Raw genomic sequence first — 27,559 nt, 5'->3', positions numbered from 1 at the left:
CCACACACTACTCCTCCACCTTCTTATTCTTATACTGTCTTCCAGTATCGGTTCTAATGGATGGGAAAGGACCTAGAGCAAGGGTTAGAAGGTTAAGCATTTGCAACACTGGCACCGCATTGGATGAATTTGATGTGAGCACTATTGAGTATCCTGTAGCCATACACACCGCTACTATAGCGTACCTGTGCCCTAAGGAGGCTGCAATCTTCATAGGATCCATAGTATCTAATGATATCTGCTTCCATGGTGTGTTGCACTTAATGTGTTGACCTGCTATCCTGCCTGGGTTACTAACCTTTTGTTCTTGGCATATGATGCATTTCTTGCATATTTCTAGTACTTCTTCTCTAGTATAGAAAATGCCCTCGTTTGTTAACCTTTTCGTGAATATTCGGGACCCCAAGTGGCCCCAATCCTCATGGAGTGCTCTCAGTTTGTCTTTTTCTCGTTTATATTTATATTATTTAACTATTCTTCCAATTTGAACTAATTAACCTACCTATTTATTGCCTAGTTGGTTAAAGTCTGCTTCTGCACTTACTGACTCGGCAGTGTGAGCCTTTTAATGACTTACCACTATGTCCATTTTATCCATTAACTCGTGGATTTTCCTCCGCTCACCCTCATATTGAATTGGCTTATTTTTGGCACCTCTGTACCCGTTATTCTGCCAAATCTTTTTATCTGAGGCCATAGCTCGCGCACAGTAATAACTGTCGGTCACTATTTCTATCCTTTTCAGGTTAGACCCTATACAGTGTAACAGTGCCTCCAGCACTGCCATTACCTCTGCCTTTTGGGCTGTCCCTGTTATTGTTTGACTCTGTTTGGTCAGAGTATCTCCTGTAGCTTTATTTTTCACTATAAAGCCCCATCTGTTTTTTTCTGACTTCTCGCTTCCATCCGTAAACACCACTATATCACTGCGTTTTTCTTTTGGTGTTTTATGCTTCCTTTGCCTTGCTTTAGGAGGTTCATCTTCTTGTTCCCAACCTTGTACTCCCTTGGTTCCTACTACATTTCTCCATTTGTCCCAGGTGGTGGTTGTCACCTCTAGCATTTTCTTTGTTTGGTTGTCTGCCCATAGCCTGTTTAGCTCCTGTTTTTTTATTATCATTTGTTGACCCTGAGTCAGTGATACTATCTTGTTCCAATATATTTCTAATCGGGCCATCTTGGCTCCTTCAGACGTATATTTCATCACTGGTTCCTTTAAGTGTTTACTGTAGCACTTCACTGTTCTCTCCGATCCTTCATCGGCCACTCATATGAACCCGTCCCTATTTATGTCCTCCCCTTCTAATTTTACAAATATCCATAGGGGCAGATCGGGGTTTCTTGGCTCATTAGTCTGGGCTACAGCTGCCATCTTTTTTAACTTTATCCATGATTCAGTCATTTTGTCTGTTCAAATTATGGGCTCTTTCCCATATTGCTTATGTGACAGCTCTAGTTGGTCATTTAGTCTAGTAATGCCTTTATAGCAATGCTTAGCTACCCTGCTATAGCCCGGTATGTGGTTACTAATATACCCTGACTTACCTAGGCATTTCTGCATCTCAATCACTGTTTGTGGCTTCTCCATTCTCTGCACTTCTCCATTCTCTTTCACTTTTTATCCTTCACTCGCAATTGCTGATTGTGAAACCGAGAAAGCTGACTTCCTTCCTGCCTATCTGGCATTTTGTCAGATTCAGTTTCCTGCCTGCAGTATTCCACTTGTTTAAGGCCTCTTTTGTGTCTGGCTGTTTTGCATTGCTTCCCTGGCTTATGTGCTCCTCCAATTCTTTTATGTGTGTTCTGACTCTCTCTATTTGGTCTGGAACAAAAAAATGGTTCATATTTATGACTCCCATTACTTATAATTATTTAGCGTCCAATAAACTGAGGAGATTTTCTTCTCCTTGTAGCATATTTATCCGTAAGTGGTTTATTATTTTCATATATTTTTTAAAGTCCATCCTGAAATTGTACCTTGAGGTGTCTGAGGAGATTTTCTTCTCCTTGTAGCATATTTATCCGTAAGTGGTTTATTATTTTCTGCCTATATTTTTTTAAAGTCCATCCTGAAATTGTACCTTGAGGTGTCCACCCCACATAGCCCGGTTCCTTCGCTTCCGCATCTGCTTTTTCTGTTTTTACACCTGCATTGTTTGCTGTTTGGGGTTTTAGGCTGGGTTTCTGACAGATACCAGATATGGTCTATATAAATTTTGAAATATTGACTGACTGTCTCACTGTCTCCCTGTTTACACTAATGACATTTATAGAACTCAACATTTCTATGTAGTGATCTATAAAATAATTATATAGTTCAACTTAATTAACCCAATACTCTCAATGACTCTGGGTCACAACAGATGCCATGTATTATTGTCATCTTTCTACTATTTAAAGACAAACCTTCCATTGATTAGATAAGGCCAAAATACTGCTAAACATAGCATATGTTTTCTGTACTCATGAAATCTCTCTTTCGGGAGTCCACTGTATTTTATCTAACAATAACCTGGGTTAATCTTAACTCAGTCTCATCAATAATTTTATATATATTGCATAGTATGGGATCCATTACCTACAGTACTTTATTATCCCTAAGAACTGCAACATATTTATTTTCAAAATGACATTTAATGCTTACTAAATCACTCTTTTTCTACCTTCATCTTTTCTCTGCCCTGTTGGCTTAAAATATAGCCTAAATGTTTAACATAAGTCTTCCTGCATGGCTCTCAACATTACACTAGTGTCTCCTAGATTCGTTGAAGTCCCGTCTTGTAGCAGGGCCATTGCCATGGGGTACCAGGGCTGTGCATAGAAGGCCACTTTGCCACAATACACACTTACATCCTCTGGCCCCCCTTCTTCTTCTGGGATGACTTTTATTAGAACCCAATTTCCTATTACTACGAGGTCTGCCTGCCTTGACGGCGTTGAAAATAATTCTCTCCTGTTGCCATTTCTTCAACTTGAGGTTTGTATAAATGTCCTATTTAGTTATAAACTCTATAGTACTTTCTTATTTCTCAGGGATTTTTCCTCAAAGAGTAGACTCTAACCCGCCATTGCTCTTTACCTTGAGATTGTATTTAGATTTCCTATTTAGTTATAAACCCTATAGTACTTTCTTATTTCTCGGGGATTTTTCCTCATACAACGCCCATAGTGACACTTACGCACTGTTAGCTTTACTTTCCCAAGGAAATAATACAATTTCAAAGTAGTTATACACTTTGAATAGAGACTGGTGTTTCATTTTATAATTAATTTCCACCTGTTCCAACAATTTCTAGTGAAGTTGATCAGTCTTCACGGGAAATTCTTAGGATTAAGGGCTATTTGCCTAATCCTGTTATTGGACCGTCTGTTCCCTCTTGGTCAGCGGTCCCAGGGTATTCCTGGTACGCACATTGCGAGCCTAGTGCTGAGTAGACCTGCCCTTTGCCTGCATATCATTTCCTGTTCTGTACCATTATTTTCTACCCTACTTTGCTCCTCATGAGCTGCCGTAGTATCTATGGTAGTTGCCATGGTTTTCTTTCTCTGGGTATATAGGGCCTTAACATATTTTAGTTTTCAGAGTATTATTACTATCGGTGCCCCACGTTGGGCGCCAAGTGTCACGGTGCTGACTTTTACCCAATGCCTGCAGCAAAAGCCTAAACCCCGTCCTCTGGCTGGGCAGAGTACTTTGGGACTTTAGTTACTTCGGTGTAACAAGGGCCTTGCCGTGCGGCCCTACCAACCCTTCTATTTATTCGTAATGGCCCTTCGCGTGAGTTGGGTTTGTTCCTTCGTTCATGTTGTCACTCCCTTATTGTCTGGTCTAGTATGAGGCCTTGGATAGATATACTCCTATTTAAATATTTATTAAGCGTTAAGGGTTCCTCCTATATTTCCTTACCCTCAAGTTATCTTTACCTATGTATATATCAATACCTAATAACAACTCCTAGTAGTTATTATGCTCGTCAGCTAGTAGTCACTCGGAAACTAGTATTGGTATATGTTTTGACTTCCTTAAAAATATATTATTGTCCACACAATGAAATATTCTTTAGTGCAATCACTTTATAACCTATAACCAGGGTCACTTTCTGTTCAGTGAGTGTCAAAGGCGTTTGCTCTCCAGATCGTTAATCTGGCCTAGTTGTCAAAGTTTCAAGCTTTTATTAAGTCACTCTGTTTTTTGTCTTATACACATCATTACAATTCAATGGTTCTACAGTTTCTCAATACAACAATAATGCTCAATCAATCCTTAATGCTTTAAGCTATGCCAGATAATATTGCAAAACTTGAAATGCGTTAACACTTCTAACAATATTGACTAAATAGCAAAAATAGTTCAATTACCTTAAATGCTCAGCCCCTTGGTCACTTTCCCGTAATCGGTATTCTCGCAGCTATGACGCTAGATTCCGAATTCCAGTATCTCTATACACTTCCAACTCTGTGTATGGACTCAATATATTGTAACTGGTACTTGGCTGTTTTTCCTTGAATTTCTAGTCACCTCTGGTTTCTGGTGTCAAAAATGCGAACGCCCGCTTTGTCTATGTGATCAAGAGGTGTTTTAGACCTCTGTTTTTCGGAGACTCAGTCGGGTTCACAAGATTCAACCAGCTTCTTCAGAGTATGACCCAATAAGTACTTAAGCACAATTATCCGGTTCCCAAAATATTGTTATAGTCCAACAAAAAGTGTATATCCTAATACTATTCACTTCCAACTCTGTGCATAGACGCAATATATGGTAACTGGTACTTGGCTGTTTTTCCTTGAATTGCTAGTCACCTCTGGTTTCTGGTGTCAAAAATGCGAACGCCCGCTTTGTCTATGTGATCAAGAGGTGGTTTAGACCTCTGTTTTTCGGACTCAGTCGGGTTCACAAGATTCAACCAGCTTCTTCAGAGTATGACCCAATAAGTACTTAAGCACAATTATCCGGTTCCCAAAATATTGTTTTACTCTATCAAAAAGCGTATAGTGCAATAGTAAATTTACCTATGATGATTCTCCATATGAAGTCTGTTTCATATGTTAGTGAGGATCATGCTGTCTTATGATCTCTGTTCTCTTTATATATCTTTTTAAAGGGGAAGTTCCCACTGGGGCTGTAGACCTACGTAATCTTAGGCCTGTGTGTTAAACGGAAGCTTCCTATTATTACCCTTTAAGGTCATGCACTACTGACTCTCACATTGCTGCTTCCGTGTTACTGTTGGCTGATTCCACTCAATCATACCAGCTGGTTGTTTCTACCACTGGAGGTGGCGTAGGTGGTATGTCAAGCGTCAGCTGGGAGAAGTCTATGATAGGTATCTCCTCTGCTTCTCCCTGTTGTCCAGTTTCTGCAGGTGCGGTCCGTGGTCCCATGAGGTCCCGTGAATGCCCTGTGTTGTTGTACCCATTGCTTGATGGAGTGGGCAGATTATTTTCATCTCTTGTCACAGTATAACATGTTGTTTTGATATTAGGAAGTTTAAACCGGCTATTACATACCTGTAGTAATGAACAGAAACCGACAAAGGTTATTGACATCACAGTTCTGGCTCTTTCTTTATTCTGAAGAATGGTGCGTGCCTGCCTGGAACTTACTGTTCTCCCACTACCACCGTGCACCCACAGATAGAACAATGAGAGATATTTCACTGGATGTAGGAATGTTAAGCATCTGCTTAGTGTTTCCACTCACCAACAAATATGGTAGTGAGATGAAGCCCAGTGGCTGGCAGTGAGAGAAAATGTTCTAATCAATGAAACATCTGATCTTAAGGGAAAAAGACACGTTTGTGGCTGTATCACTTAGTTTCCTGCCTGGCAGTTAAGATACAATATTTGTTCAGATGTGTAGGAGGAGACTCAGCCTAGGAGAAAGGGTTAAATATCAGTGATTGTGTGAATGTGTGAACAATGTCTTTGTCTAATGCAGCTGTATTGATCCTCTGAGAAGAATAAACTTGGTTTGAGCTTTCATAGAGTCCGTTGAGTTTTTACTCTGAGAATTAGAACCTAACAATACTAAGTAACAAAATGGACCATACATATATAGCGTTATCGTAGTATATATACCATGATACCTTAATAAACCAAGAAAGTATCAAAGATCAGAAATGAACAGCCTGTGGAGAAACAGCGATTCCATTGAATAATGTGCTACGTTACCCAGAGGCCCTTTGCACATGATGTTAGGCTTCATGTGAGTGTCAATCATTTTAGTCCAAGGATATGATCGAAAGGCCTCAATCATTCTTAAAATGGAAGAAGTTTCGAACCACCAATAATCTTTCTAGAGCTGGCCGCCCAGCCAAACTGAGATCGGGGGAGAAGGGCCTTGGTCAGGGAGGTGACTGGGGGACTAATCAGGATCGAGTGGAAAGATGAAAGGAGCAAAATACAGAGAGATCCTTGATGAAAACCTGCTCCAGGGTGCTCAGGAACTCTTGACTGTGGCGAAGGTTCACCTTCCAACAGGACAACAACCCGAAATACACAGCCAAAACAACGCAGAAGTGGCTTCGGGACAAGTCTCAATGTCCTTGAGAGGCTCAGCCAGAGCCCAGACTTGAACATCTCTGGAGAGACCAGAAAATAGCTGTGCGGCAACACTCCCCGTCTAACCTGACAGAGCTTGAGAGGATCTGCAGAGAAGAATGGGAGAAACTCCCAAAATACAGGTGTGCCAAGCTTGTAGCGTCATACACAAGAAGACTCGAGTCTGTAACCACTGCCAAAAGGTGATCAACAAAGTACTGAGTAAAGGGTCTGAATATGTAAATGTGTTATAACATTGAGAAAAAAAGTTTTATAATTTTGTTAAAATTTCTAAAAACCTGTGTTTGCTTTGTCATTATGGAGTCATTTGCTTTGTCATTATGGGGTGTGTAGATTGATGAGGGGAAAAACAATTTTATAATAAGGCTGTAACATAACAAAATGTGGAAAAAGTCATGGGGTCTGAATAATTTTCCAAATGACTGTATGCTGAATCCTTTCAACAAGGTTGCTTCCCCTCCTCTCTAAGGAGTGTTTTACTCTCATTCTGAAGCTGGATAATCACCAACAAAATGTGAAAGTTAGACCGATTTCTCTTCTTAAATCTGACTCAAGAATTAGTGCTAAAGCCTTAGCCAGGAGATTGGACAGAGTTCTCCCATATCTAATACACAAAGACCAAAATGGCTTCGTGAAAAACCATCAAGGTTTTCACAATGTGAGGAGAGTACTAAACATAGGGGACCCGTCACATGTGCACTGATACTGCCATACTCTCACTTGATGCAGAGAAGGCATTCCATAGAGTTGAGTGGTCTTATTTTAAGTGCTTAAGAGATTTGGGAACTACTTCGGTAAATGGATTAAGATATGATACACAGACCCCACTGCAGAAGTTGCAACTAACAACTTTTTTCACAATTTTTCAGATTTTTAGGGGGATGAGACAAGGATGCCCAGACAGTCCAGGACTCTTTCTTTTAGCTATAGAATCCTTTGCCATTGCAGTAAGGGCCCAAACGTCAATTAGAGGAATTAAAACATCAGATTTCGAACATCGAGTGGACCTGTATGCTGATGATACCCTCTTATTCCTAACAGATCTAAAGAACCCTTCCCTCTCCAATTGTTTTATTTAACCAGGAAAAGCCTATTGAGACCCAGAGTCTCTTTTTCAAGGGAGACCTGGTCAAGAAGGCAGCAACAATCAATACATTACATCATTAAAAACATACAACATGATCCAGCACCCCATAAAACCATCAATATTTTAAATGTATTCAGTGGCACTAACATATCTAGTTGAAGCATGGATTGTAGACTATTCCATGCCTCTGGTGACCAAGAAGAGAAGGCAGTCTTGCCTAATACTGTGAATGTCCTGGGGACTTTGAGTAGCAACCACCTAGCAGCCTGGGTATGGTCACTGCTGGTGGTGAAGGAGACCAGACTACAGAGGTAAAGAGGGAGTTTACCCAAAAGGGCTTTGTAGATGAACACATACAAATGTATCTTTCTGTGCATATAAAGGGAGGTCCAATCTACCATTTGGTACAAGGTGTAATGGTGGGTGAGTGACTTGGCATTTGTAAGACAAGGATGCATGATAAACAGAGTCCAGTCTCTGTAAGACAGAGGAGGCTGCATGATAAACAGAGTCCAGTCTCTGTAAGACAGAGGAGGCTGCATGATAAACAGAGTCCAGTCATGATAAACTGTCTCTGTAAGACAGAGGATGATAAACAGCTCTCTGCATGCATGAAAACAGAGTCCAGTCTCTGTAAGACAGAGGAGGCTGCATGATAAACAGAGTCCAGTCTCTGTAAGACAGAGGAGGCTGCATGATAAACAGAGTCCAGTCTCTGTAAGACAGAGGAGGCTGCATGATAAACAGAGTCCAGTCTCTGTAAGACAGAGGAGGCTGCATGATAAACAGAGTCCAGTCTCTGTAAGACAGAGGAGGCTGCATGCATATACAACAAGTCACCATAACCAACAACAGAGAGAAAATTTAAGCAGCTTTGTCACAAGATTATCCACATGAACTTTGAAGGACAACTTGTCATCCAACCAAATACCTAGTTATTTGTAGGATGACACGTTTTCAATGGTTAAGCCACCAGATGTGACAATGCTAACCTTCTCTGGCAGAGTTCTAGCTCTGGGAAAGGTCATGAATTTAGTTTTTTGTACATTCAAGACCAGTTTGAGACCATAAAAGGGAGGCCTGCAGTGACTGGAGCTCTTCAACAGCCTGAACCATAGAAGGAGCACGTGAATATATGACTGTATCATCTGCAAATAGATGGTTGCATCCCATTTCCCAAATCATTAATAAAAATTGAGAACATTGGAGCTAAAATGGAACCCTGGGACACCTATATTCATTTCAAGAAAGCGAGACTTGTGATTGTCAGTATATACACATTGTGTTCTGTCAGAAAGATAATTCCTAAACCAATTTACTGCCCCTTCACAGAGACCAATGTTTCTGAGTCTAGCTAGCAACAATTCATGGTCAACTGAATCAAAGGCCTTTGATGAATCCACAAACAGAAAAGACAGACTGAACCCTGCTCAGTATGTTATTTTCAATGAAGGAGCTTTTTAACTGAGTTCACTAGGGATTCATAGACTTTGGCCAGGATAGGGAGTTTAGAGATAGGACCATAGTTAGTAGCATCTGAGGGATCTCCACCCTTTAGCAGTGGGAGGACATAAGCTGATTTTCAAATGCTGGATATGGAATTGGTCAAGAGACTCCAATTGAAAATGTGAGCCACAGGTTCAGTAATAATACCGGCTGCTATCTTTAAAGAGGTCGGAGTCCAGGTTGTCTGGACCTGCAGACTTTTTAGTGTCTATGTCCTTTAGTGCTTTATAGACATCAGTATAAGAAACAGGCTCAAAGTTAAAATGGTTCACATGAGGGCCTATATCATAGTTGACTGTAACAGAGCTGACATTAGAGGCCTGGACCCCACCATTATCAACAAACTGAACCAGCAGATATGAAGTGCTTGTTAAAACCCCTACAATATGGGCTTCATCTTTCACATCATTAGAATCCATCATTAAATGGTCAGGAAGGTCAGAGGATACATTAGAACCTGACACTGATTTGATTCGCTTCCAGAACTTGGTAGGGGTGTTTAGGTTCTCTGTGACTACATTTAAATAGTCATCTGATTTGGACTTCCTGATCAACCCTGTGCATATGTTTCTTAGCGCTCTGAAGGAGGCCCAGTCAACAGAAGCTTTTGTATGTCTAGTTTGAGCCCAAGATATATTTCTCTTTCTAATTAATTGTGCCAAGTTATCTGAAAACCAGGGAGTGTCCCTTCCACTGATTCTACATTTCTTCACAGGGGCTTATCACAAATGGACACAAATTTCATATAAAAATAGTCCCAGGCAGTGTCAACATCGGGAATCAGACTTACTCTGTCAATATTATTATTACATATTATGGTACAGATCATGTAAGAACACTTGCTCATCAAATTGTCTAAAATGTATTTTCTAAATATAACGGGGTTTGGCTTTGGTCATTTTTGTATTTCTAACACAAGCAATTGCACAGTGATCACTGACATCATTACAGAATATCCCAGTCGATGTGTATTTGTGAGGGGTATTCGTTAGAATAATGTCCAATAGAGTTGATTTGTTAGGTGCTCTGGGATTCGGTCTGGTCGGGAACATTAATTAATAGAGTGAGATCCAGAGAGTCACACAGTTCTTTAAAAACAGTCTGATACAGATGTAAGAATCTCCCAAAATAATGAATTCAGAATCCTTTAACTTGAGCAGGACATCAGAAAGAGTTTAGTGTGTCTCCCAAAGCCGACTACAGTGATGTGGGAGTCCTTACATACTTTCACTTTAACCGCAAGCAATTCAAAATGTTTGGCTTGGTAATCGAGAGAATATCAGAGGTGTTAAACTCAGATTTAACATAAATTGCAACCCCTCCTCCTTTACTCATCCGATCAGCTCTAGAAACCATGAACCCATCAATAGAAATCCAGTTATTTGACACAGATTTCTTTAGCCAAGTTTCTGATAAAACCATTATTTCTGCATTTGTTGTTTTGGCCCGTATTCTAATCATGTCTATTTTTGGAAATAGCATTAACATGCAAGAGGACAAAACCTTCTGTTTTTAAAATCATAGGGAGTCGGTAGAGATTGCATGGTATGTCCCGACCCAGGGTTTGGTCGCACATTACCAGAGATCAACAATAAAACCATAACAATATATCTCAGTTGACCAATGCGTGAGGACTTGGCAGAGCCAGCACCATTGTCAATAAAACGAACAGTCTTTTGACACAGGAAAAAAAAGTAAATCAATAATTTGAGATCTTGGAAGTATGCCATCAAGTGTAGGTCCAGTTGCGTTTGAGTGGTACAAATGCAGAGAGAGACCAAGTTCCTGGTGGTATTGACATGATGGTCTCGTCTGAGTGTTTACAAATTGTAGGGCATAAGGCGAAGATAATTCACTGACCCATTGATCATCCAGACTATTTAATCCAGAATGGCATTGAGTAAAGAGCAGGCACAGTAACAGCTACATAATGCCAGATTTTAGAGGTATTTCAGCACAGGTGTGCAACAACCAGTAGACTGTTGTGCAGAACGTAGATGTTCCCACGGCCCAAGGTGCATCAGGTTTTCCAATCCGATGACCGCTTCTCCGCTCCTAACCTTCAGTGGTCACCAGCGCTGGCGTAGCAGGCCTTGCACGCAGACAGACCCTCCTAACCTTCAGTGTGACCAGCGCTGGCGTAGCAGGCCTTGCACGCAGACAGACGCTCCTAACCTTCAGTGGTCACCAGCGCTGGCGTAGCAGGCCTTGCACGCAGACAGACGCTCCTAACCTTCAGTGTGACCAGCGCTGGCGTAGCAGGCCTTGCACGCAGACAGACGCTCCTAACCTTCAGTGTGACCAGCGCTGGCGTAGCAGGCCTTGCACGCAGACAGACGCTCCTAACCTTCAGTGTGCACCAGCGCTGGCATAGCAGGCCTTGCACGCAGACAGACGCTCCTAACCTTCAGTGTGACCAGCGCTGGCGTAGCAGGCCTTGCACGCAGACAGATGCTCCTAACCTTCAGTGTGACCAGCGCTGGCGTAGCAGGCCTTGCACGCAGACAGACGCTCCTAACCTTCAGTGTGACCAGCGCTGGCGTAGCAGGCCTTGCACGCAGACAGATGCTCCTAACCTTCAGTGTAACCAGCGCTGGCGTAGCAGGCCTTGCACGCAGACAGACCCTCCTAACCTTCAGTGTGACCAGCGCTGGCGTAGCAGGCCTTGCACGCAGACAGACGCTCCTAACCTTCAGTGTAACCAGCGCTGGCCTAGCAGGTCTTGCACGCAGACAGACGCTCCTGACTCGGCAAGTTCCAACTCCAGAAAGGTGTCGGAAAATAAAGGTTAAATAAAATAAAAACAACTCTGCTCCCTTTAAGAAACTAAAGAAGAATACCATTAATCCCTTTGTGCCATATAGTTGGTGTTTTTAACAGGCTTCTCACCTGTGTGTATACGTTCATGTTTTTGTAGGCTGCCCGATTGAGAGAAACTCGCGCCACAGTCAGAGCAGAAGTAAGGCCTTTCTCCAGTGTGTGTTCTCCGGTGAACTTTTAGAACAGCTGATGTTATGAAGCATTTTCCACAGTCAGAGCAGGAGTAAGGCTTCTCTCCTGTGTGTGTTCTCCGGTGAACTTTTAGAACAGCTGATGTGGTGAAGCATTTTACACAATCAGAGCAAGAGTAAGGCTTCTCTCCTGTGTGTGTTCTCTTATGAACTTTTAGCTCAGTTGATGTTATGAAGCATTTTACACAGTCAGAGCAGGAGAAAGGCTTCACTCCTGTATGTATAAGTTTATGTGTTTTTAAGTGGCCCAGTCGAGAGAAACTCGCCCCACAGTCAGAGCAGGAGTAAGGCTTCTCTCCTGTGTGTATATGTTCATGTCTTTTTAAGTGGCCCAGTAGAGAATAACTGTTTCCACAATCAGAGCAGGAGTAAGGCTTCTCTCCTGTGTGTATACGTTCATGTCGTTTTAAGTTGCACAGTAGAGAGAAACTCGCCGCACAGTCAGAGCAGGAATAAGGCTTCTCTCCTGTGTGTGTTCTCTGGTGAACTTTTAGTCTAGCTGATGTTGTGAAGCATTTTACACAGTCAGAGCAGGAGAACAGCTTCTCTCCTGTATGCACTCTCTGATGAACTGTCAGAGCCTTGGATGTTGTGAAATTCTTCCCACTGTCAGTATAGGAATACAGATTCTCTCCTGTGTGTATTTTTAGGTGTACTTTCAGCTTTGATAGAAATGGGAATATTTCCTCACAATGTGGGCAGGGATGAGACCTCTTAGCTCTGTGATCTTCCTGCTGTTGCTCTCTGGATGTAGAGAATGTCTCAACATGGTCTCCTGTGTGAACAACATCAGAAGAACCAGTCAGTTGGTGTGATATACATGTCAATCAAATGTATTTTATGAAGCCCTTTTTACATCAGCAGTTGTCACAAAGTGTTCTACAGAAACACAGCCTAAAAGCACAAAGAGCAAGCAATGCAAATGTAGCAGCAAAGTGGCCACGAAAAACTCCACAGCAAGAAGGAACCAAGGAGGAAACAGAGAGGAACCAGGCTCAAACAGGTGGTCAGTCCTCTTCTGGCCATACCGGGTGACATATGTATTCATATCAGTAGACTGGTAACATATGTATTCATATCAGTAGGCTGGTGACATATGTATTCATATCAGTAGGCTGGTACTGTATGTATTCATATCAGTAGGCTGGTTCTGTATGTATTCATATCAGTAGGCTGGTAATGTATGTATTCATATCAGTAGGCTGGTACTGTATGTATTCATATCAGTAGGCTGGTACTGTATGTATTCATATCAGTAGGCTGGTACTGTATGTATTCATATCAGTAGGCTGGTACTGTATGTATTCATATCAGTAGGCTGGTACTGTATGTATTCATATCAGTAGGCTGGTTCTGTATGTATTCATATCAGTAGGCTGGTACTGTATGTATTCATATCAGTAGACTGGTGATATATGTATTCATATCAGTAGGCTGGTGACATATGTATTCATATCAGTAGGCTGGTACTGTATGTATTCATATCAGTAGGCTGGTACTGTATGTATTCATATCACTAGGCTGGTACTGTATGTATTCATATCAGTAGGCTGGTACAATTCATATCAGTAGGCTGGTTCTGTATGTATTCATATCAGTAGGCTGGTAGTGTATGTATTCATATCAGTAGGCTGGTTCTGTATGTATTCATATCAGTAGGCTGGTACTGTATGTATTCATATCAGTAGGCTGGTTCTGTATGTATTCATATCAGTAGGCTGGTACTGTATGTATTCATATCAGTAGGCTGGTTCTGTATGTATTCATATCAGTAGGCTGGTACTGTATGTATTCATATCAGTAGGCTGTACAATACAGGGGAATAAAACTATTCTAAAAGTGGGTAAGAGATGAAAGCTAAAAAGGGGAGTGTCATCCTCCACTCACTATCACAAGGGTTAGTAACTACACAGACTCATTTCATATCATCCTCCACTCACTATCACAAGGGTTAGTAACTACACAGACTAATTTCATATCATCCTCCACTCACTATCACAAGGGTTAGTAACTACACAGACTCATTTCATATCATCCTCCACTCACTATCACAAGGGTTAGTAACTACACAGACTCATTTCATATCATCCTCCACTCACTATCACAAGGGTTAGTAACTACACAGACTCATTTCATATCATCCTCCACTCACTATCACAAGGGTTAGTAACTACACAGACTCATTTCATAGGACTTTAAAACACTGGCAGTTTGTCTACTTCACTTCTTTAGTCTACACTCTGATCACTCCAGATAGCCCAGTGAATAAAACAAATGCTGACAATACTGGTGTCAAACCATGCAAGTCTGAGTACCATTAAATAACATCTACCTTCTCATTGAAACAGTTCATCATGAAACAGTTCTACAGAAACTTTTCATACACAGTGGGAAGTTGTAACGAACAAAAATATTAGATAGAACATGCTTTTACCATGATTAACAGATGTCCCAATCTCCTCCTCTTCTTCATCTTTAATGTTGACATTCAGCTCCAGTGTTTGACTGCAGTCTTCCAGCTTCACTGATGCCATCTCTGGATCCTGCAGTGCAAACTGGGCTCCACTGTCACAATCAGGACCCAGTGACTGTAGGTTTGGACTCAGTTTGGAAGGAGAGAGGCAGGCTGGGTTTGTCCTCAGTGTTGATGTTACTGGCCTCATACCTGAGTCAGCAAGTAGTATAAGAGAAGCAGACAAAAAAGTTATTTTTTGACAGAACTGACACTTTCTTTATTCTCTATTAAATATATTATATTTTTTCCTTGTTCAATTATCTAATTCAATTCATTTGGACTGAAATAGTTGCCAATGCTCATTTTGGGTGCCGGTACTGTTTATATTTACAGTGGGGAGAACAAGTATTTGATAACCTGCAAAATCGGCAGTGTTTCCTACTTACAAAGCATGTAGAGGTCTGTAATTTTTTTTAAATCATAGGTACACTTCAACTGTGAGAGACAGAATCTAAAACAAAAATCCAGAAAATCACATTGTATGATTTTTAAGTAATTAATTTGCATTTTATTGCATGACATAAGTATTTGCTACATCAGGAAAGCGGAACTTAATATGTGGTACAGAAACATTTGTTTGCAATTACAGAGATCATACGTTTCCTGTAGTTCTTGACCAGGTTTGCAGGGATTTTGGCCCACTCCTCCATACAGACCTTCTCCAGATCCTTCAGGTTTCGGGACTGTCACTGGGCAATACGGACTTTCAGCTCCCCCAAAGAATGTCTATTGGGTTCAGGTCTGGAGACTGGCTAGGCCACTCCAGGACCTTGAGATGCTTCTTACGGAGCCACTCCTTAGTTGCCCTGGCTGTGTGTTTCGGGTCGTTGTCATGCTGGAAGACCAAGCCACGACCCATCTTCAATGCTCTTACTGAGGGAAGGAGGTTTTTGGCCTTAATCTCGCGATAAATGGCCCCATCCATCCTCCCCTCAATACGGTGCAGTCGTCCTGTCCCCTTTGCAGAAAAGTATCCTCAAAGAATGTTGTTTCCACCTCCATGCTTCACGGTTGGGATGGTGTTCTTGGGGTTGTACTCATCCTTCTTCTTCCTCCAAACACGGCAAGTGGAGTTTAGACCAAAGAGCTCTATTTTTGTTTCATCAGACCACATGACCTTCTCCCATTCCTCCTCTGGATCATCCAGATGGTCATTGGCAAACTTCAGATGGGCCTGGAGATGCGCTAGCTTGAGCAGGATTTTAATCCATGACGGCGTAGTGTGTTACTAATGGTTTTCTTTGAGACTGTGGTCCCAGCTCTCTTCAGGTCATTGACCAGGTCCTGCCGTGTAGTTCAGGGCTGATCCCTCACCTTCCTCATGATCATTGATGCCCCACGAGGTGAGATCTTGCATGGAGCCCCAGACCGAGGGAGATTGACCGTCATCTTGAACTTCTTCCATTTTCGAATAATTGCGCCAACAGTTGTTGCCTTCTCACCAAGCTGCTTGCCTATTGTCATGTAGCCCATCCCAGCCCTGTGCAGGTCTACAATTTGATCCCTGATGTCCTTACACAGCTCTCTGGTCTTGGCCATTGTGGAGAGGTTGGAGTCTGTTTGATTGAGTATGTGGACAGGTGTCTTTTATACAGGTAATGAGTTCAAACAGGTGCAGTTAATACAGGTGGAGAACAAGAGGGCTTCTTAAAGAAAAACGAACAGGTCTGTGAGAGCCGGAATTCTTACTGGTTGGTAGGTGATCAAATACTTATGTCATGCAATAAAATGCAAAATAAAAATCATACAATGTGATTTTCTGGATTTTTGTTTTAGATTCCGTCTCTCACAGTTGAAGTGTACCTATGATAAAAATTACAGACCTCTACATGCTTTGTAAGTAGGAAAACCTGCAAATCGGCAGTGTATCAAATACTTGTTCTCTGTAGGTGCAGGAGGTGCAGGAGCTCCACAATACTTTTGAGCTAAAACTTAACCTGTAGTAGATAAATGGGTAAATGACTCAAAAACCATTTAGTACAAGGTTTGTTTTAGGCAACACTGTGATATTTTCGTTAATAACCTTTATTCACTGTTTTACTTCAAAAAACAATTGTATTTCCTGTTCACACCATAGATGAACACAAACGGAATGTGTCAATATTATTACACATGTAGAAAACACAATCATTACATTTGGTTTCAAAGCAGTAGTGCAACCGTAAAATTGTCTCCCTGCTGCATCCACACTGTCTGCACTGAAGTCTGTTGACGCAGACCGAGCGGGTGCCGCCATTTAACCAGCTTGTGAATTTTTCCTTTCGTGCAGATCTACGGACAATTCCTTCGACCTCATGGCTTGGTTTTTTGCTCTGAAACGCACTGTCAAATGTGGAACCTTATATAGACAGGTGTCTGCATTTCCAAATCATGTCCAATCAATTGAATTCACCACAGGTTGACAACAATCAAGTTGAAGAAATATCTCAAGGATGATCAATGGAAACAAGATGCTCAATGTCGAGTCTCATAGCAAAGGGTCTGAATACTTATGTAAATAAGGCATTTGTTTTACGTTTTTTCATAAATGTTTAAACATTTCTAAAACCATGCGTTTGCTTTGTCATTATGGGGTATTGTGGGTAGATTGATGAGGAACGTTTTTAATTTAATCCATTTTAGAATAAGGCTGTAACGTAACAAAATGTGGAAAAAGTCAAGGGGTCTGAATACTTTCCGAATGCACTGTATGCATACATATCAGTAGGCTGGTGCTGGTACTGTATGTATTCATATCAGTAGGCTGGTACTGTATGTATTCATATCAGTAGGCTGGTAGTGTATGTATTCATATCAGTAGGCTGGTAGTGTATGTATTCATATCAGTAGTCTGGTACTGTATCTATTCATATCAGTAGTCTGGTACTGTATCTATTCATATCAGTTGGCTCTGCAATACAAAAGGGGAATAAAACTATTATAAAAGTATCTCATAAGTCATGAAAATGATGATCTATATCATCCTCTACTCACTATCACAAGGGTTAGAAACTACACAGACTCATTTTATAGAACTTTAAAACACTGGCAGTTTGTCTACTTCACTTCTTTAGTCTCCTCTCTAATCACTCCAGATAGACCAGTTAATACAACATGCTGACAATACTGGTGTCAAACCAGCAAGTCTCAGTAGCATGAAATAACATGTACCTTTCAAATTGAAACAGTTCATCATGAAATCCTGCCCTGCCTTTCTAAAGTCTTCGAAAGCCAAGTTACCTTCTCTGCTATGCAATCTGGTTTCCGAGTTGGTCATGGGTGCACCTCAGCCACGCTCAAAGTCCTGAACGATATCATAACCACCATCGATAACAGACAGTACTGTGCAGCCATCTTCATCGATCTGGCCAAGGCTTTCAATGTCAAATTGGAGGGCCTGTTGTCTGGACCTCTGGCAGTCTCTGAGGGTGCCACAGGGTTCAATTCTCAGGCCGACTCTTTTCTCTGTATATATCAATGATGTAGCTCTTGCTGCTGGTGATTCTCTAATCCACCTCTACGCAGACAACACCATTCTGTATACTTTGGACACTGTGTTAACAAACCTCCAGACAAGCTTCAATGCCATACAACACTCCTTCCAAGGCCTCCAACTGCTCTTAAATGCTAGTAAAACTAAATGCATGCTCTTCAACCGATCGCTGACCGCACCCGCCCGCCCGACTAGAATCACCACTCTATACCTACAAATACCTAGGTCAAATCAAATCAAATTTATTTATATAGCCCTTCGTACATCAGCTGATATCTCAAAGTGCTGTACAGAAACCCAGCCTAAAACCCCAAACAGCAAGCAATGCAGGTGTAGAAGCACGTCTGGTTAGACTGTAAACTCTCCTTCCAGACTCACATTAAGCATCTCCAAACCAAAATTAAATTTAGAATCGGCTTCCTGTTTCGCAACAAAGCCTCCTTCACTCGTGCTGCCGAACATACCCTCGTAAAACGGACTATGATGGGAAATGATGTAAATATATCACTAGCCACTTTAAACAATGCTACCTTATATAATGTTACTTACCCTACATTATTCATCTCATATGCATACGTATATACTGTACTCTACATCATCGACTGCATCCTTATGTAATACATGTATCACTAGCCACTTTAACTATGCCACTTTGTTTACTTTGTCTACATACTCATCTCATATGTATATACTGTACTCGATACCATCTACTGTATGCTGCTCTGTACCATCACTCATTCATATATCCTTATGTACATATTCTTTATCCCCTTACACTGTGTATAAGACAGTAGTTTTGGAATTGTTAGTTAGATTACTTGTTGGTTATCACTGCATTGTCGGAACTAGAAGCACAAGCATTTCGCTACACTCGCATGTATGTGACAAATAAAATTTGATTTGATTTATCCTACCGATCCTTGACTTTGGCGATGTCATTTACAAAATAGCCTCCAACACTCTACTCAGCAAATTGGATGTCGTCTATCACAGTCTCGTCTGTTTTGTCACCAAAGCCGCATATACTACCCACCACTGTGGCCTGTTTGTTGGCTGGGCCCTTGCTTCATATTGGTCACAAAACCCACTGGCTCCAGGTCATCAATACATCTTTGCTAGGTAAAGCCCTGCCTTATCTCAGCTCACTGGTCTCCATAGCAACACCCACCCGTAGCAAGCGATCCAGCAGGTATATTTCACTGGTCATCTCCAAAGCCAAGTCCTCATTTGGCCACATGTTCTTCCAGTTCTCTGCTGCCAATGACTGGAACAAATTGCAAAAATCACTGAAGCTGGAGTCATATCTCCCTCACTAACTTTAAGCATCAGCAGTCAGAGCAGCTTACCGATCACTGCACCTGTACACAGCCCATCTGTAAATAGCCCACCAAACTACCTCATCCCCATATTGTTATTTATTTTTTGTTCTTTTGCACCCCAGTATCTCTACTTGCACATCCATCCCTCCAGTGTCAATACTAAATTGTAAATATTTCACCACTACAGCCTATTTATTTCCTTACCTCCCTAATCTTACTACATTTTCACACACTGCATATATATGTTTCTATTGTGTTATTGACTGTACGTTTGTTTATCCCATGTGTAACTCTGTGTTTGTGTCGCACTGCTTTGCTTTATCTTGGCCAGGTCGCAGTTGTAAATGAGAACTTGTTCTCACCTGGACTACCTGGTTAAATAAAGGTGAAATTAAATTAAACAGTTCTACAGCAACTTTTCCTGCACAGTGGGAAGTTGGAATGAAAAACACCAACTTAGTTAGACAGAACCTGCTCTTACCATGAGAAACAGATATTCCAATCTCCTCCTCCTCTTCTTCATCTTTAATGTTGACATTCAGCTCCAGTGTTTGACTGCAGTCTTCCAGCTTCACTGATGCCATCTCTGGATCCTGCAGTGCAAACTGGGCTCCACTTTCACAATCTGGACCCAGTGACTATAGGTTTGGACTCAGTGTGGAAGGAGAGAGGCAGGCTGGGTTTGTCCTCACTGTTGATGTTACCGGCCTCAGACTTAATCTGAGTCAGCCAGTAGTAATAAAGAGAAACGGACACAAAAGTTAGTGCCAGAACTGTCAAGACTTACTTTATTCTCTAAAAATATGGTTCATTTTAGGTGCAGGAGCTACACAATACTGTTGAGCTAATATTCTATAAGAGGAACATGAGCTCAAACAGTAGAAATTTGAGGTGCTGGTACTCAGCCCCGGTCCAAGTCAAGCACTGATCTCATTTCAATAGATCTGGTAGCTCAGCATTGACAAAACATTAATTAATTCACATTAGACAATGTATACACTTGAAATTAGGCTACACAACTTAAATTAACTTAATCTATAGTAGATTTCCTGAATTCACATAAATGCCTCAAAAACCATTTAGTACAAGGTTGCAGTATGTTGAAGGCAGCACTATGTACTATTTTCCTGAATAACATTGTCTTCACTGTATTTTTCATTTCAAAAACCAATAGTATTTCCGTTCACACCATAGTAACATTTATAGATAGACAGATACAACTGAATATGTGTGAATATTAGTACACATGTAGAAAACTGATAGTCATTACATTCAGCTCCAAAACAGTAGTGCAACCGTAAAATGGTCTCTCTGCTGCACCGAAGTCCGTTGATGCAGACCGAGGGGGAACCGCCATTTTACCATTTCGTGAATTTTACACAAAACCAAAAACGACATGTAAAACGAACCCAGAAATCTCAAATAAATTGATCCTTAATGAAATGACCTTGACAAAATTATATACATCCACTCAGACTAACCCAAAGTCACTATGTGATTTGTAAAAAAAAAAAGTGATCACGTTCACTCACGCGTTTTGACATAAAATAGCACATAAAACCTTTATCAAACGTGATAATACCTTGACGTATTTGTTACCTAGCATGTTATGACATGTTATTTCGATATTATAACGTGCTATTACATACCAGCAGTAATATTTGAAAGCGACACAGAAGTTGTCGTCTCGGCTGCACAATTCTGACGTATCCTTTATTGTGAAGAATGATGTGCGCCTGCGTGGAACATCCTGTTCCCCCACTACCAGTTTCTAAACCAAGAGACGTAAAAACGCGAGACTTCAGAGAACGCTTGTGAAGCAGAGTGATACGTTTGCAGCGGCTAATGGGCATCCTAATAAATACCAAAAATATTCAGTCGACACACTTGAAACATGACCATTCTTTTATCAATTTCATAACTGCAGTGGTTTATTCGCGTATCTTACATATTGCAGCATCACATGAGTAGGCAGACACTCTTCACTCTTTCAACGAAACTCCAGATATAACACATTTTATCGGTGCCCTGCTCCGAAAAACAATGCTCTCTCCTACTCGTCTGAGACGCATGATAATCAAAACAAAACCATTACGGGTCACTCTGATCAGCTTGTACTCCCATTCCTGGCATAATTTTTGATGAATCGCGCTCCAAAAGAAACCAATTGAAATGCATGAGATACACGAATACAACTATACAATATTGCATATAGTATAAGTTTGATTATCTTTTTTATATACACAATATCATGAAATATATTGATTTTAAATACATTTTAAAAACTCTAATATCTTGTTAGATGTTCTGATATAGACAGAATGACTGAAAATGACCTGTAATTTCTAATCATTAGTTTACAATTTCACAATGGAATGTATTACAATTTATAAACGTCATGCTTCTTTCTCCCAGTTTTGAGACAAGTCATTCACCCGACATTTGTTCCTCAAGACCGTAACACAACGACACGAGGATAATTGTAAGCATCAACATTTCTGAAAACGTTTCTAATTTGATAAGGTTGTTATATTAATGATCAGTTTCGGTTAATGTCGCAAACTGTTATTTTCTCTAGGCTAACATAATAAACTGGTTGGATACCTGCATGCTAGCTAGCTAACGTTAACACTAACTTATTTGCTAGCTCAATAGTAATGCGGGAAAGCAGGGTTAACATATTTGATGGTTGTAACGGGTAACATGTCTATGGTGGCAATTTCTAAAAACCTTAATTAACCTATATAAGGACATCTCAATCAATAGTAGCCAATTCGAAACTTTCATAGCCAATATTTAAAGCGGAATCCTGAACCTGGCCTTCTTCCTCACTAGAGTTTGTTCCCCCGCTCCCCATAATCTGTCCTGCCTCAATTCCACTTTCTCCAATTGGTCCAAACTATAATTATGTCCAAGAGCTATAAACTCCCTTGATGGTCTCTTCTGGCTCCATGCCTGTTCCAAACAGTCTGCTCATATACATCCGGGGCCTCTTGCAGCTGCCTGACTGTGTCCATAGTTAGTTCATCTTGCGTTTCTCCAGTTCTCTGCACCATCTGTTGTGCCGTGTAACCTCCAGCTGCTTGGTCTGCCCTGTCCTTGCCTCATCTCACACTGGGGACCTCTTTACTGTGCCCTTTACATTTCATGATGGCCACATTCCTTGGCAGCTGTATCGCTTCAATTAGTCGTTGCACTTCCTGTTTGTGTTTTATGGGTTGTTTGAGCTGGTCAGGTAGCCCCTCCTCATTCATTGTGGACCATCTATATGTGCAATGCCATGTGCGTATGCAGAATCTGTGTAGATGTTCACTCTTTTCCCTTTGCTCAGTTCCAGAGCTCTTCTTAGTGCTCGGAGTTCAGCCAGCTGGGCTGAGGCCTCAGATGGGTCCAATCTCTTTGCTTCTACCACCTCGTGTGTTCCTGTCCCTCCTCCTTGCTTCACCACTGCATAGGATGCTATGTTCCCTCCTCCTTGCTTCACCACTGCATACTGCTATGTTCCCTCCTCCTTGCTTCACCACTGCATAGGCTGCTATGTTCCCTTCTCCTGGTGTCTGTGACCTGTAACAACAACCGTCCGTAAACAGAGTCTCTGCTGTTCCTTCCAACGGGACATTCCAGGTCCATCCTGCCTGACCTTTACTTGTTTTGCTGCCCTGTCTTCACAAATGTGTGGTTCTCCGAAGACCACGTGCATCCTGTGTCAATCAACATACTCTGCTATTTACCCCCAATCATGCAATTAACTACTGGTTCCTCACTAGGCAGAAATGTGTAATTGGTGGTTTTATTTACGTTAACTGGGGTCTCTGGGCAGCTTCATTGATGAGGTCCGGTTTCTTGGCCTAGCCAGGCCATACTTGGGATCAAGCTTGGATTCGGAAGTTGTTGCCCCAGCAGGCATACCGGGACCAGATGGCTGCTGCTGGTAGTATGGCTGTTGAGGCTGGGCCTGGTGACCACCTCCATATCCACCCCAATTTCCTCGCCCACGTGGTGCCCAGTTACTGCGTCCCCGTGGGGGCCCAGAATATCCCCTGCCCATTGTTAGGCCTTGTTGATATGCGCGGGGTCGTCCACAGTTCCTGGCATAGTGGCCCTTTCCTCCACCTCTGTAACACATCATAATAGTTATATAATGTTGTATGAAGTGTCCCCCATTGTCACCTGTTCCTCCTTGCTGATTTCTCACTTCCTCATTCAGTCTATGTTCCTCTTCCATTCTATCTAGAGTTTGCTTCATGCGCCTCAGCTGTAGCTCCTCCCACACTCTCCTTCGTTCTCTCTCTTTCTCTGGGTCAGGCTGTCTTCTGTCCATACCTGACCCCTGTCGTTTACACTTTCTCTGTCCATCTCTGCGCTTCCCGAGCATCCATTCCCATAGCTGCCCTCCATACTGTGTTGTTCGCTTGTGCAATCCCTCCCTTTTTCCTCTCTCTGTATTCTGCTCAGCTCCCTCATCCCATCTCTCAGGGAGCGGGATGCTGTTAGTAGAGCATCAATTTTCGGCCCTCGGTCTTGAGCCAAAGGGACCCAAGCTTGGTCGTGATGCCCTTCTGGTCTCTTGTTATAGTTGACAGTTGCGGTTACATCTAGTACTGGGGCCATCAACTCCGACCCTTCATAGGATGGGGGCTCAGGGGCTGTGGGTAGTTGGGGATATAATCTCCCCGTGGAGCTGGGCTTGGGTGTGGATGGTGTAGACTCGCTGCACATTTTCCGTACTTTAACGTATGTTCAGATGTTGATTTTGTTATTCTACAATATTAGTATAGTTGAAACCTCATAATATAAATATACACACAGAATTTTACGTTAATAGAGTTTAACACTTTTTCCAATAGTCATGCACACCCCCTCAATATTCTATGATATAACTCTTTGCAAATATCTCATCTGCAAGTCCGTGACTTTCTAAACATTCTCCCCGGTACCAGTTCCAACTGAAATACCTAATGTACCACACTCAGCTTGGCAGGCTCAAATTAATACAACTCAGACGTCTCATCTGAAGGTCCCCGACCTCATTCATACCGATATGAGTCCCCGACTGAATATCAAGCGTATTTCATGCACACGATCTGAGTCTCACAAATCTTAATTCACGCCAGTAAGCTTCAATTTACACCATATAAACTTAATACACTTCATTCACTGTTATATCAATTCCCACCCTCAGTCATTTAAAAAACAATAGGGCATATCGCCCTTTAAACATTCACACTTGGCATCTCACCCAGTACATAACATTTGTTCGTTATATCATAGAATATCTGGCCATTCAACATTGCATTTACCACTGCGTATCGCCAGTGACTTGTTTCTATCAATGTAAATTTGTTATAATTTGGTTACTAACGTCAGACAGGTATTCTCACAAGATACATTTGGATAATGCCAATATGCAGAATTTCAGTTATTACAATAGGTATCTGCTTACCTTTTTAGTAGACCGGTCTTTTTGTGAGAAACACCGTCCGACGACAGTATTGGCCAATCAGCTGGCACACCAATGTCCAGCGGGGTCCTTTAACCGGATCACGTCGGGGTCACCATGTTAGATTTGCGTTTTTCGAATCCGGTATCAGGAAGAATAAAAGTCAGAATCTGTCGTTAATATTTTTAATTAAATTAAAGCAATAAGTGGTAAATGCAATTTTCGTATATATGGGCTCTCTGTCCCACCTCGCAGGGCAAACAGAGAACTGACAGGATGTAGGTAAACAGTTGTTCTTATACTGTGATAGACACAGTTCCAACCCGTCTGTTGGCCTATCACAGTAGAGGCTGAGCGTGGTTTTAGACTTGCTCAGCCTATCGCAGGCGCTCAGACTCGTCCTAATCTCTTGGTGCTTCTTGGAGTCCACCCTCCGTTGATGTATAGATTCTTACTGTTCTGGTATCACACCCTAGTTATAACAGTTGCTCTGCTATTGTGTTGTTCAGTATTTTTCCATCTCAGTTAAACCTCCTCGTGATGATCACACCTCCCTATACCTGATTAACCACAACTTTGTAAGATACAGCAAGTCACACCATGTGCTCAATATTGTCACATACAAAACACAAGGACAAAGCATCTGCTGGGCTGTTATCTACAGTTTTGCAACATGCAGCAGTCTCAGCATGTTGCTCGGTCCTTGACACACACACACACACACACACACACACACACACACACACACACACACACACACACACACACACACACACACACACACACACACACACACACACACACACACACACACACACACACACACACACACACACACACTGCTGTTCAAACAATTAAATCCTGCGTGATATAGTAGTGGGTTATAGAGCATAGACAGAAATCCTCACAGGGTTCGTACAGTGGCAAGTCAAATTCAAGGACTTTTTCAGGCACTAATATTTATTTACTTTAAGCCCTGTGTGAAAACCCTGAATTATAGATAAATATAGAAACAACTGAATGTGTCTGAATATTAGTACACATGTAAAGAACTGATAATCATTACATTCAGTTCAAAACTGTAGAGCAACTGAAATGTTCTCTCTCTGATGAGGCACTACCTGCACTGAAGTCCGTTGATGCAGACCTCCTATGGTATCATGGAGGTCCACAAACAAACCTTTAAGGTCCATGTCTGTCTAATTCAGCACTAAGAAAATAAACCAAGAAATCTCTATTAACTTCTACCACACCCCCCCTTCCCCCAAAACCCTCCCACACCTCCCAATAAACTTGATCAATATATCCCTTTCTGTGTTTGCAAACATTGGATTGCTGAGACAATCCACCCCCAGGTTATCCAGCTTATCAAAAACCATACCGACAGTAACATCTGTTACCCCCAACAACTCTGCTGCAGTTTACAAGATAACTTTAAACCTGGTATTTCTGCTTTACACAATCCAAGTTGTTGATAAGCTTACTAATGAAAGCTATGAAGTACATTTTATTCACTATTAAAGTATCCTTTGTCACAGTGCATTTATGGCTGCAAGATTTCTGAACAGGCCTCAAAACCATGTCAGGACTAGTAGAAAGACAAGTTCTGACAGTAGGTCCTCTTACTACGGGACCAGCCATGGAAGCTCCATCAGTCTGACAGTAGGTCCTCTTACTACAGGACCAGCCATGGAAGCTCCATCAGTCTGACAGTAGGTCCTCTTACTACGGGACCAGCCATGGAAGCTCCATCAGTCTGACAGTAGGTCCTCTTACTACAGGACCAGCCATGGAAGCTCCATCAGTCTGACAGTAGGTCCTCTTACTACAGGACCAGCCACTTCTCTCATTGACTTGTCAAACCCAGGCTTGGTCTGCTTCCCAAGCGTTCTCTGAAGTCTCGCGTTGTTACGTCTCTGGGTTTAGAAACTGGTAGTGGGGTAACGAGGAAGTTCCGCGCAGGCGCACATCATTCTTCACAATAAAGGAAACATCTGAATTGTGCAGCAGAGACGACTACTTCTGTGTCCGTTTCTAATGTATGACTACTGGTATGTAATAGCACGTTATAATATCGAAAGAACATGTCATAACATGCTAGGTAACAAATACGTCAAGGTATTATCACGTTTGATAAAGGTTTTATGTGTTATTTTCGTGTCAAACCGCGTGAGTGAACGTGATGACGTTTTTACAAGTCACAGTTAGAGACTGGGGTTAGTCTGAGTGGATGTATATCATTTCGTTAAGGTCATTTCATTAACGATCAATTTGTTGTAGCTTTCTGGGTTCGTTCTACATGTCGTTTTTGGTTTTGTATAAAATTCACGAGCTGGTAAAATGGCGGATCCCACTCGGTCTGCATCAACGCACTTCAGTGCAGGCAGTGAGGTTACAGCAGAGAGAGACCATTTTACGGTTGCGCTAAATTATTAATGTAATCAGTTTTCTACATGTGTACTAATATTCAAAGACATTCTGTTGATTCTGTCTATCTATAAATGTTACTATGGTGTGAAGGAAAATGCTATTGGTTTTTGATTGGAATAATACCGTGGAGACAAGGTTATTCAGGAAAATAGTACATAGTGCTGCCTGAAACATACTGCAACCTTGTACTAAATGTTTTTGAGTAATTTATGCATTCA

The 27,559-nt window shown here is 41.6% G+C and overlaps 2 protein-coding genes across 75 annotated transcripts in view; one reads left to right on the top strand and one right to left on the bottom strand.

Annotated features, from left to right (window-relative positions):
* Positions 1–27,559, top strand: part of LOC118370533 (zinc finger protein 420-like) — a 130,465-nt gene that overhangs the window by 49,160 nt on the left and 53,746 nt on the right. For 4 of the 25 annotated variants that reach the window (XM_052502117.1, XM_052502108.1, XM_052502106.1 and 1 more), the window contains exon 1: positions 26,860–26,962. The exons of 18 other annotated variants lie outside the window; for them this stretch is intronic. In XM_052502117.1, coding sequence (XP_052358077.1) covers positions 26,953–26,962 — 10 coding nt within the window. In that variant the 5' untranslated portion in view covers positions 26,860–26,952. Of the gene's footprint in view, positions 1–21,751; positions 21,954–26,859; positions 26,963–27,228; positions 27,349–27,559 lie in introns of those variants that run through there. 3 more of the 25 variants (XM_052502099.1, XM_052502102.1, XM_052502100.1) reach the window with 3 other exon arrangements.
* On the bottom strand, positions 4,055–20,118 carry LOC127906015 (oocyte zinc finger protein XlCOF6.1-like). Of its 50 annotated transcripts, none has more exons than XR_008101061.1 (6): positions 19,953–20,118; positions 14,600–14,830; positions 11,617–12,940; positions 11,502–11,559; positions 11,330–11,387; positions 9,922–11,272 (listed from the first exon to the last, which is right to left on the bottom strand). XR_008101061.1 is itself a non-coding variant. In XM_052502125.1 (4 exons), the coding sequence occupies exons 1-4, from the start codon at positions 20,053–20,055 to the stop codon at positions 5,501–5,503; spliced, it is 426 nt and encodes a 141-aa protein (XP_052358085.1). In that variant the 5' UTR covers positions 20,056–20,116; the 3' UTR covers positions 4,055–5,500. The 50 variants fall into 50 exon arrangements, 2 of the variants coding, with proteins under 2 accessions (XP_052358085.1, XP_052358084.1); XR_008101045.1 differs by lacking the exons at positions 11,330–11,387; positions 11,502–11,559 and adding exons at positions 11,273–11,329; positions 11,388–11,501 and having other exon boundaries at positions 9,922–11,214; XR_008101036.1 differs by having other exon boundaries at positions 9,922–11,559; positions 11,617–11,673; positions 11,731–11,787; positions 11,845–12,940.

The sequence above is a fragment of the Oncorhynchus keta genome, unplaced genomic scaffold (genome assembly GCF_023373465.1).
Source record: "Oncorhynchus keta strain PuntledgeMale-10-30-2019 unplaced genomic scaffold, Oket_V2 Un_contig_1510_pilon_pilon, whole genome shotgun sequence".
Lineage (NCBI taxonomy): Eukaryota > Metazoa > Chordata > Actinopteri > Salmoniformes > Salmonidae > Oncorhynchus > Oncorhynchus keta.
Note: the sequence above shows the minus strand (reverse complement) of the source record. Positions and strands in the feature narration are given on the sequence as shown.